Here is a 13,035-nt window from a genome sequence, read left to right on the forward strand (position 1 = left end):
AGTATAGGTACAGTCTTCCATTTTAAAATAAATACAATTCAAAAGAAAGACGTATGTTTCCTCTATGTCAACCTAATCTAATCATTCTCCAAAACAAACTAAATGCCCTGAGTGATCTCTGAGCGCCCCGTAAGATCCTCCTAACATAGCTCCAGTCAGACATTCCCCTCTACATTCCCATCCACAGGGTACGAACCGGTAGGATTGTCCTGGCTCTTATCTGAGGGCAAAGCCCAGATTTCCATAATATTTGTAAAGGGTCACCAACCGAAATTAACAGTTAACACATAACATTTAAGTTTTTAAATGCACAAATAACCTTTCAACCTAGCATGCACCTTAAAAGGGTTTTCCATATGCTAAAAGTTCATATAACACTTGCCAAATAAAAATGAAATCAAAACAAAGTTCTCAATCCATCAAGTAATACATAATTGACCAAGACTTTGATAAATCAATTGAGCAATCTGTTATCTAACTCAAAATAAGATTTTCTACTAAGCCAATCGATTTCCTGAAGGTTTTTAGTGAAATCTGCACTCTGGGCTTAAATCAATCGATTGGGCAATCATTTGGGCAATCGATTGAATGAATAGCTGAGCCCCTGACTTAATGCCAATTCCAAATTGATTTCTTAAATGGTTTTGAAAAACATATTATAAAATCGATTGGCAAATCGATTATGTCAAATTAGGGAAGTCCCTGTAACTCATCCAATCGATTGGGAAATCGATTTCCTTGCATATTCTTCCAAAAATACATAAACTAACTCAATCACATTCAAACACAATTCCACATCTAAACACTTAGCAACTCCCACACGATCACCACGACAAATTGAGTTTCGAAATAGTTTTACAACCCATCACACTTACACACAATAATCAATTCATAACACTTAGCAATTTCAACACAATTACCACGACAACTCAAATTCAAAACACTCAATCATAAACTTGAATCAAACACGACTCGCGTGCCAAGCACCCTAATGCAATGCGTATATGCCAAAATGCATGGACTCGGAATTCCAAACCAAAACCCTCCTCGAAGGGCCGTAAATCATAATTGTACGGCCTATCGCAGGCCAAAGTACCAATTACCGAGGTGCCACCTATCACGGGTTTGCACGATTTACTAAAAAGCATAAACCATAAACGTACTGCCTATCACGGGCCCGTATCGTTTACCGAGGTGCCACCTATCACGGGTCCCATTCTTAATACTCGTTTAACTTAAACGATTTTCTCAAACACGCATTAAGTAAACCGAGATATTAAAAGATTCCCCATTTTTAATACTCATTTGACTTAAACGATTTTCACAACAAACATTAAGCAAACAGAAATATTAAGAGATTCCCCATTCTTAATACTTGTTTAACTTAAACGATTTTCTCAAACACGCATTAAGTAAACCGAGATATTAAAAGATTCCCCATTTTTAATACTCGTTTAACTCTAATGGTTTTCACGCCAACATTAAGTAAACGTAGACATTAAGAGATTCCCCATTCTTAATACTCGTTTAACTTAAACGATTTTCTCAAACACACATTAAGTAAACCGAGATATTAAAAGATTCCCCATTTTTAATACTCGTTTAACTCTAATGGTTTTCAAATTCCACACAAAACAACTCAAACCTATTATCAGATCCAATCCACAACTCATACCAAAACACATCAATTCATTTCTCCACAAAATCCAACCATACACATATCAAATTTCATCAGTATTAATTAAGAACACGTCAAATACGACGAACACAAATCAACACAATCCACCACTCAAACACAACAAGTTTCGTTTACTCAATATCATACATAAATGAGTTTAAATTCATTTTCCACGAAACATTCATCAATAAAACCAAAACCTAACTCTAAGATTTTACCCATAAAGCCTTAGATTCATTTTCCCCCAAATCAACACTTCAACCCTAACAAATTCCTTTCCACACAACCACAGATAAGTCCCTAAATGCAAACTAAAAGTTTGGAAGGAGCCCTTACCTTCACAATGTCGCCTCAAAGTTGGTTCCCTAGCACTGTAGCGTGGTAGTGAGCAACTTTCCCTTCTATCTCTTCACGAAAGGAAGCTTAGATCTAGATGAAACGGGGAGGTTTGTGTTTGACGGTTTTGAAATCCATAACACCGTTTTTGAATCCGGGAAGAAGGAATGAGTTGGGAACTTGATCCTTCTCACCCACTAGCCTTGACTTTCAATTCTCGAACTTAAAGGAAGCAAAGAAGATGAAGATAGAAGAAGGAGGAAGAATGGGTGGTCACGCGACAGAGGAAGAAGATGGATCTTGATTTTCTTTCTTTCCCTTTTCCTTTCTTTCTTTTTCCTTCCTTTCTATTTCTTTTCTTTCTATTTCCTTTTCTTTCTTCTTTCCCTCCAACCATATATATATATTACTTACAATATATACATATATATATTTATATATTAATATATTAGAATTGAAACAAAACCAACAATTATCTAACAACTCTTACCCCCATCATTTCATTCCTCTTAGTCTAATTTAATAAAAATATCTACTCTCGTCGCAACTCAAATGTTCGGTACAATTTTCAACAATCCGAGATATTTTTAACAAAATTGCTCGGTATTAAATCCTTCGTAACGGAAGTAAATTATTTTCCGATAAATAATTTTAATCCAATTTCCAAAAATATATTTTTGGCATTTAACTCACTCAATACCAAAAACTGGGCTAACAGCCTAAGAAATTCCACACAAAATACCCTAAAATTGCATAATTTAGGATTTAAAAACTATGGGTCTTACACAATATTAATATGATTTTTATTCTTTGATTATTAATTAATTGGCACACCAAAATTGTTCACGACGATCAAAAGGCTTCAAAAGTAAATGTCTCTTTTTCATTAATTACATACCATTGTCATGAAATGACTGATAATTTTCTTTCTTTGATTTATTTGAATTATATTGATAAGAATACCAATCAACTTCACTGTAATAGGAAAAAGCCGTCATTAAAGAATGACCGAGAAATTAGGAAATATCAACATGACCCTTACTACAACAACAAACATCATAATGAGGTGATATGCTTTGAATTTGTCTTATTGTATTTTACCTAATTTTCAAATGTTACAAACTTCATTTTGGTTTGTGGCTTCAATTGTGCTAGCCCAAAGTGATAATATTAAATAATTGCAATCTCACTAGAAATTAAATATTTCTATTTCATGTCTCTTTTTTTTTTCATAGGTGAAAAGTGAACATGGACTTATTGATGAAAATGTTCATGCAGTTGAAGTAGAACCAGTATTAAAGACTCAATTGCTTGCGAATGAACTAGAAAACTCATAAGAAGCCAAGAAAACAAGTCAGAGAAACACATTATGCATGCATTTTGTTTGATTGAATAGACAAAGTTGGGTAATTTACAATTAAATATCCTATTGAGTTGGCATTATTTGTTGTTTCAATTAAATATCTTATTGAGTTGACATTATTGTAGAAATGTAATAACATTATCCAACCTTGCATGTCTACACTGGCCATAAATATATACATACCTATTTAAATTTAATATGTTATTTTTCCATCCCGAAAATCAAACAAGAAAGTACAACAACTTTATGACAATAGACATGATTCACAACTTTATGACAATAGACATGACCATTTTTTTAGTTTTACTATGTAATGTTTTCTTATATGTTTTTCACTTATGTCTTTTGTTTTGTTATTTATGTTCTTAACTTAATTAAGTGTATATTAAATTAATTTGTAGAAACATTATTGACTCATATTAATATTATTAAGTGTAACACCCCGTTTTTCAAAGCGTGAGTGTATTTTTTTTTTCAAAAGGAATTAAAATAAAACAGGAAAATAAATAAGGTAACACACGTTTGGATAAATATTTAAGTCGTAATACAACGACAAATAAGTCAACAGAATTTACGAGCAGCGGAAAAATTCTTAATCCATGAAATCAAAATATATACATAACAAAAGTAGTACAGTCTTCCAGTTTAAAAAATTCTTAACGCCCAGTTAACTTAAACGATTTTCAAAACCAAATATTAAGTAACCGAGACATTAAGAGATTCCCCCTCCTTAACGTCCAGTTAACTTAAACGGTTTTCAAAACAAAATGTTAAGTAACCGAGACATTAAGAGATTCCCCATTCTTAACGCCCAGTTTACTTAAACGGTTTTCAAAACAAAATATTAAGTAACCGAGACATTAAGAGATTCCCCATTCTTAACGCCCAGTTTACTTAAACGGTTTTCAAAACAAAATATTAAGTAACCGAGACATTAAGAGATTCCCCATTCTTAACGCCCAGTTTACTTAAACGGTTTTCAAAACAAAATATTAAGTAACCGAGACATTAAGAGATTCCCCATTCTTAACGCCCAGTTTACTTAAACGGTTTTCAAAACAAAATATTAAGTAACCGAGACATTAAGAGATTCCCCCTCCTTAACGTCCAGTTAACTTAAACGGTTTTCAAAACAAAATATTAAGTAACCGAGACATTAAGAGATTCCCCCTCCTTAACGTCCAGTTAACTTAAACGGTTTTCAAAACAAAATATTAAGTAACCGAGACATTAAGAGATTCCCCCTCCTTAACGTCCAGTTAACTTAAACGGTTTTCAAAACAAAATATTAAGTAACCGAGACATTAAGAGATTCCCCATTCTTAACGCCCAGTTAACTTAAACGATTTTTCTTTAAAACAAAATATTAAGTAACCGAGGCATTAAGAGGTTCCCCCTCCTTAACGTCCAGTTAACTTAAACGGTTTTCAAAACAAAATATTAAGTAACCGAGACATTAAGAGATTCCCCATTCTTAACGCCCAGTTAACTTAAACGATTTTCAAAAACAAATATTAAGTAACCGAGACATTAAGAGATTCCCCATTCTTAACGCCCAGTTAACTTAAACGATTTTCAAAAACAAATATTAAGTAACCGAGACATTAAGAGATTCCCCATTCTTAACGCCCAGTTAACTTAAACGATTTTCAAAAACAAATATTAAGTAACCGAGACATTAAGAGATTCCCCATTCTTAACGCCCAGTTAACTTAAACGATTTTCAAAAACAAATATTAAGTAACCGAGACATTAAGAGATTCCCCCTCCTTAACGTCCAGTTAACTTAAACGGTTTTCAAAACAAAATGTTAAGTAACCGAGACATTAAGAGATTCCCCATTCTTAACGCCCAGTTAACTTAAACGATTTTTTTTTAAAACAAAATATTAAGTAACCGAGGCATTAAGAGGTTCCCCCTCCTTAACGTCCAGTTAACTTAAACGGTTTTCAAAACAAAATGTTAAGTAACCGAGACATTAAGAGATTCCCCATTCTTAACGCCTAGTTAACTTAAACGATTTTCAAAAACAAATATTAAGTAACCGAGACATTAAGAGGTTCCCCCTCCTTAACGTCCAGTTAACTTAAACGGTTTTCAAAACAAAATGTTAAGTAACCGAGACATTAAGAGATTCCCCATTCTTAACGCCTAGTTAACTTAAACGATTTTCAAAAACAAATATTAAGTAACCGAGACATTAAGAGATTCCCCATTCTTAACGCCTAGTTAACTTAAACGATTTTCAAAAACAAATATTAAGTAACCGAGACATTAAGAGATTCCCCATTCTTAACGCCTAGTTAACTTAAACGATTTTCAAAAACAAATATTAAGTAACCGAGACATTAAGAGATTCCCCATTCTTAACGCCTAGTTAACTTAAACGATTTTCAAAAACAAACATTAAGTAACCGAGACATTAAGAGATTCCCCATTCTTAACGCCCAGTTAACTTAAACGATTTTCAAAAACAAATATTAAGTAACCGAGACATTAAGAGATCCCCCATTCTTAACGCCCAGTTAACTTAAACGATTTTCAAAAACAAATATTAAGTAACTGAGACATTAAAATGTTAAAGTTTATAGCTTCGACCATTTTAGTCATCGATCTTTGTAGTAATTATGAATTATTTTTTTTTAATTTAAATCAAATATATTTGACTTTTAATTTGCAAACATTCAAACTATTATTAATATTAATAGAGTAATTATAATCATTAACATTGAATGAATTTAGTGGAATGGTCAACAAATTAGCTATTTCTTTAGTATAAATAAAAAATGGATTATTTATTCAGTATAAATATTCCACAACAAATTAGCTATTTCTTTAGTATAAATAAAAAATGGATTATTTATTCAGTATAAATAACAAATGGTTTATTTCTTAAGCAATAAATTAGTTAATGAGTTCTGTTCTTTGAAATTTACTATACTTTTTTAGTCTCCCCGTCACTTTTATACATTTCTACTATTTTGTCAATCAAAGAACCACACCTCTGAGTCACATTTGATTCTATAAAATATCTTCTATTTCTTAACTATATAATTAATTTACTAAAAGGTTATGACATTTTTTGTTGGATATATTAGTACAAGAAAATGTGTGACATCTAATTGCAAAGGGTCACTCATTTTTCAAAGGGTCGGTTTTTTAATGGATACTATGTTTTGGTTTCAAAACTGAAATCCAAACTGCTGAAAGCCAACTATTAATTCGATTATAAAATATTAATTTTCTAACAATTACAAGTACACATCCCATATTTTTTGTTTTAAAATCGAAATTCAAAATCTATAACAATTCGGTTACAAAATATTAATTGTCAAACAATTACATGTATACATCAAATACAAATAATTATAAATAAATTACTTTAATTTCATGTCAATTAAAACAATAAAACAACAAATTTAATTTAATTTATTTCAATAAAAATATAACTGACCAAAACTCAAAGAGACATGACTTTTTCCATCATTTCTAAATATTTATATATTAAAAAACCTCACATATCTGAAATACAAATTTTGCAAAACAAATTTAGATGGACTATACTTTTCTTTAATATGTTAATGATCAGCGTGATAACTGAAGTATCAAAGTTTGAGTTGTTCGCATGTGTATTGTCTATACCACACAAAGTGATGATGAACCAATCTTTGTGAACATAATTTTGTTGGATAAAAAGGTATACAATCACAATGATTGAAGATTTGTATTTGCATTCAATTATGTGTAATATATATATATATACATATATATATATATCAACTCTTTTTTCCATATTTTATTTTATTGAAAAACAAATATATTTAAATCTTTTTGAATGATCAACTCTAAAATTATTTTACTTTTACTCACAGGAAACACCTTTGCATGTGACAATTAAGAAAAAACTTCTCTCAACTTTCAAAAATAGTATACAAGAAAGTGATATATACAACATAATAAATCTAAAAATATCATCGGCAAATGACTCTTACAGACTTGTAGGAACAAAGAAGACATTGTTTTTTACAACAACTATTGTAACCAAAATCCAATACCCAAAAGTTACTATTCAAAACCATTACTTTGATTTTACTTCATTCAAATCACTAGCACAGAGATTGGAAGATAAAATAAATCTAACGGGTAATTATTCTTCCAATACAAAATTCAACTTCTAAATTTTCAAAAAAAAATATCATTTGGTACTTACTATTTTTTGGATTGCAGACATCATTGGAGCACTGCATGTTGTTGCACATGAAGAGCAAATTTATGTTGTTGACAAACCTACAAAAATACTCAGACTAGAAATCAAAATGCATGGGTAACAAATTTTAATATAAAATACAAAACAATTTAAATTCAAAACGTAATTACATTATTATAATTTTATTGCTTAATAGCATTTAACCCATTTATTTTATTTTTTTATTTTTGCTTTAATTTTTAGGGGTGAAATTATCAAAGTCACTTTATGAAGTAACATAGTTACTGATTTTCAAAATGTAATTGTCCATCACAAGCTACATGATGCTACTAAGATTGTTGTAGTAACATCAACAAAAGTTAAAAAATTTAGAGGTCTCAAAATTAAAATTCATTTCATTTTTTCAACAAAATTCTAATAAATGTCTTATTCTTTATACGTAAGCGTTAGTGCACATTAGCTTATTTATTGTAATTACATATGACTACTCAATCAACTCAACTTCAACAACAAGAGTTTATATTAACCTAAACATATCGAAATTCATCATGTTTTCACAAAGATGTACCACTTACATCTTTTTGTCTTCTTTTATTTCACTTAATCTCTATTTTTAATATCATTCTATAAGAACTCGTTAACATTAATAAATAAAAAATTACAAAAATAATTTTCAAAACATGTTCTGTTTACAGGGAATCTAGTAAAAATATAGAAGATGAAGTGAGAGAAATACCACCTCAAGATTTTGCCTAGAATACACCAGAGAAAAGAATAGCGAGGAATCGAACAAAATTGAAACATATAATGGCCATGAAGTGGAAATATAATTTTCATGTGAGCTTACAACTTTTTAACTTTTGTGTAATTCATAATTCCATCCCCATATACTAATATGTATATAATTACATACCTATTTACTTGCCTAGCACCACATATATACATGTAATAATACGATTTTGCATAATTATACTTCATACGTCAAATTGAGAGATTATATACATGATAAATTTATATTTGTATTATTTAATTATCTATGCACTATTTAATATCAAAAAATAACGTGTAGCTTAAAATTTGGACAACAATAGAAAAACATTAAAACATTACATTATGGGTTCAAACCCAAAACTTTATAATTGTGTGTCGAATTTAAGTGATGTTTACTATTCTGTTTTGTTTTGATAAAAAAAAAAAAAGAAGAATATTCTTAAAAAAAGCAGCAGAACATAAATTATATTTATCACTATAGTTGTTGTTGTAATATCATTGTGATCATCATCATCAAATTTACACTCTACATGACTAATGGAATATAGGAAAAGGTATTCACAATCTATGCAACCATCAATGATATTGATTACAAATTTGAATAAAATTACATTGGATGTAAAACTGTCTCACAAAATTAACTCAACAATGCCAACAATACAATTGTCCCTCATGTGACATGACATCAAAGTACCATGCACCAAGGTATCACATAAAATTTTATTTTCCCCACCTTTATTTTGTTTAACTCATAGCTATAACATAAGTTAATTTTGTATAGGTTCAAGATTCAATTGAGAGTGACTGATGAAACGGCAACAACAACATTCACTATGTTTTATAAAGAAGCTCAAAAATTCTTCAACACAAAAGCAACTCAACTTTTGAAGAAAATGGACAACATAAAATGACCATCCACTCTACAAAATATGTGTAACCCCGAGTTCATCTTTAAAAAAAGATTGTCAGATAAGAACTTGAAAAAAGGATCGCAAACATACACGACCACATGAACTTTTGTCCCGACCAACATTTTCCTCGATCCGAATAGTAGAACCCACATCAAACAAGTATAACATTTACACAATTTAAAAAAAAAAACACACACACACACACATTTTTATGAAGAATTAATGGCATTTTATTTCTTCCAATAATTAGGAAAAAACACATTTTTATGGTCAATTCATAACATTTTATTCCCTTCCAATAACTAGGAACCTAAGTCACTGCAACCGACAAAGTCCAGCTCAAATAACGAAGGGGATATAAAACAAAAATGTAAAATACATAAAGAAGTGAAGTATGAAAATGAAGATAATGATAAGGAGAGAGATGACAACCTACTTTTCAAACGAAAAATCAAGATACATCAGGGCAATAAAAACGTTCAGATATCATCATCAGATAAAGAGACAATCAAAACAACAGTTACAAAAAAAAAAAAAAAAAAAAAAAAAAAAAAAAAAAAGAAGGATTATCTACAAAACCAACACACACGGTGCCTGTGTAACCTGGATTGAAGTGATATCTATGATATGCATATAATGCGCCGTTAAAAAAAAAGATTGTGGTCGAGAATATTACATCATCTGACGAATAGCCCTCCTTCTACATACCTTAAAGAGAACCAAAAAAAAAAATAAACCAAAAGAAAAACAACCCGGCAGTGTAATGAAATTGACCAATCTAAAAAAATCAAAAAACAAAAAATTCAAAAACTTAAAATTAAAAATACAAGATGAGTGTATTTTCAACTATTTCACTTTAATCATTTATAGTTTCAACAATAAAGAAATACATTTTGTATTTCAATTGTATATCAATTGAGTCTATCTCTTAAATTCAATTATCAAATACATTACATCAACATTTAACATATTCATCAATCTCAATATAAACACATTACTTTATTTATTCAAATCATTCATCTAACAATGATAATTCTCTTATATAATTTACATTAGTACAATTATATGTTTATTATTGATATAACTACTAAATTGTAGATCATTAAACAATTAAAACATAAAATTTCATATTATTTTTTAAAAAATTCACCTAAATTAAATAAATAACAATATACTGCGCAACGCGGGAGTGAAGATCTAGTTGTACATTATTATCAACTAAAACCTAAAAATGCCCAATCCCGTATATTTTTAATTAAAATCATATAACTTCTTATCTTATAAAAATGCTGGATGGAGTATGTCTTTTTTTGGTTGGCAGGGCTATTGGTTAAATACTAGGTTAAATATATTTTTATTTTTTATAAAATTTTATCTTTTTAATTTTTATCTATGTAAAATACAAATACAACTTTTAGTCCTTATAAAATAGTCCAAAACTACATTTGTGATAATTTTATAAAGACTAAATATTTTTATATTCAGTGACTAAAATTAATGTTAAAATTTTAATACAAATAAAAACATATTTAACACTTAATCGGCCTAAAACATAATTAAGTGACCTAAAACATAATAAATGATGCATTTTTATCTTCTAATTAGAGTAGATCCATGTTCTGTCATTTCCTTTTAACTTTGACATATTTATTCTTGTCAACCCATTTTTCATGGTAAAAGTTAAAACACTTTAGTGGTGCATGTATAAATGGAATGCCAAATTCTGATATACATCCAGTGCCAAAATATAGAAGCATTAATATTTTAGAGTTAAATACATTTTTATCTCAAAATTGACAAAATTTTATTTTAGTTCCTATACGACTTTTATTTGTTTTCAATCCCTGCATTTAACAACAGTGTGGTTTTAGTCCACATCACTCATTAATCTCTTATCAAGGACTAAAAGCACACAATTTATATAAATATATAGGGATTAAAAACAAATAAATCGTTTGTATAAATACAAATAAAAATTTATCAATTTTATAGAGACTAAAAATATATTTAACCCGATGATAAAGATTGTGCATCAGCTAGTTCCATCAAAAACTCAACAACATGATCGGGCGAGGCAAGGGTATACCGAGCATTTGTTCGAGTTCGGCCAACAGCACATGAGAAGTAATTATCTTTCTTAAGATCAAGAACGTTCCATGATTCTTTTTCTGGAGCAGAATTTGAGACCGGCTTCTGCGCCTTATTTTGAGATGATTTAGGTCCATTTTTACTACTAGCTGAAGGGGTCTTCATAATCGGTTTCTTCTCGACAGGAAACTTTACTGCTTCTGTTGTTACCTTACTTCTTGGAAGACCCACACCAATATATGGAAGATCTGGCTCAAAAAAAGTATACAGATCTTCATCCTGTAACAAGAAAAAATATTGAAACTAGTTTAGAAGAATGGAGAAATATAGAGAAAATGTATGTAGTTTTCTTTGTGTGTTTTCAATTTTAATGACAAAATTGTCACGTTTTTAATCAAGGCACAATTTTAAAAGATTTGTGTAATAAGCACTAAAAACAGTTTAGATGAATTGAAGGGAGATGGAATGAAATCTAAAGCCAATACTGTCTAATGAATTATCGTTCCTACATCAGAAAACTACTTTAAACTTTATTCAATAACACAAAGTTTTATTAGATAATATTATTATATATTAGTAGTAAGGGTATTTTAGATAGTTTCTATTTTCCTCTATATATACTCATTGTAACCCTATTAACTTCAGTTTTGGTTTATTATATGATATGAAACCCTAGAGTGGTTGTTTTCTCTTCTTCCTCTTTCTTCCTCTTTTCATTGTTAACATGGTATCAAAGAGCTTTGGTTGATTTTGGGATCTACCGTAGAGAAGAGAGAGACTATTTTTATAGGAAAGACAACCACCAAAAGAGAACAGAGAAGAGTAACCCTATTCCCGATTTTGTTAAATCAATCTCAGAAAAACATCGATTGCGCATTCGTTAACCGTTGGATCAGGCTGATTTGTGGACAGCAGGTTCGCAACATATAGGTCTTCGTCTTCAACGGTCGGATCGACGAAACGACGTCTGGAGAGGGAGAAATCGTGCTCGCACAACATCAGATTATCCTTAATTTATTTTCTCTCAGTGATTGTGTTTGTCGTATTTTTCTGTCATTATTTGTTATGGCTGGTGTTAAGGATGATTCTCTTCAAGCTGTTAGTGTTCACCTCAATGGACAAAATTACTCTTATTGGAGTTATGTGATGAAAAAATTTTTGATTGGAAAAGATATGTGGGGTGTTGTTGATGGAACTTCTGTTAAGCCTACAGATAAAAAGGATGAAACTCAATATGCAAAAGATCTGAAAACATGGAATGTTAGTAATTCAAAAATTATTACTTGGATTAATAATTCTGTTGAGTTGTCTATAGGAGTACAACTAGCAAAATATGATACTGCTAAAGAGATTTGGGATCACTTGAAACGTTTGTATGTTCAGTCTAACTTTGCAAAACGTTATCAGTTAGAAAGTGATATTAGAGCCCTTAAGCAGAGCAGTATGACCATTCAGGAATTCTATTCGGCAATGACTAATCTGTGGGATCAATTGGCTCTTATGGAATCACCTGAGTTGAAAGCTGTCAAAGCATACATTGATCAAAGAGAGGAGCAACGTCTGGTTTGGTTTCTAATGGCTCTTCGTGATGATTTTGAGGGCCTTCGTGGGGGTATTTTGCATCGTTCCCCCCTTCCTAATGTTGAATCAGTAGTTAGTAAATTGTTGGCAGAAGAAATCA

At 30.2% G+C, this 13,035-nt stretch overlaps 1 protein-coding gene across 3 annotated transcripts in view; it reads right to left on the bottom strand.

Annotated features, from left to right (window-relative positions):
- Positions 1–10,940: 10,940 nt before the first annotated feature.
- Positions 10,941–13,035, bottom strand: part of LOC101492749 (alpha,alpha-trehalose-phosphate synthase [UDP-forming] 1-like) — a 46,038-nt gene continuing 43,943 nt past the window's right edge. For all 3 annotated transcript variants that reach the window (XM_027330908.2, XM_004515546.4, XM_012711880.3), the window contains one exon: positions 10,941–11,633. In XM_027330908.2, the coding sequence (XP_027186709.1) occupies positions 11,274–11,633 (360 nt within the window). In that variant the 3' untranslated portion in view covers positions 10,941–11,273. The remainder of the gene's footprint in view (positions 11,634–13,035) is intronic.

The sequence above is a fragment of the Cicer arietinum genome, chromosome 7 (assembly GCF_000331145.2).
Source record: "Cicer arietinum cultivar CDC Frontier isolate Library 1 chromosome 7, Cicar.CDCFrontier_v2.0, whole genome shotgun sequence".
Lineage (NCBI taxonomy): Eukaryota > Viridiplantae > Streptophyta > Magnoliopsida > Fabales > Fabaceae > Cicer > Cicer arietinum.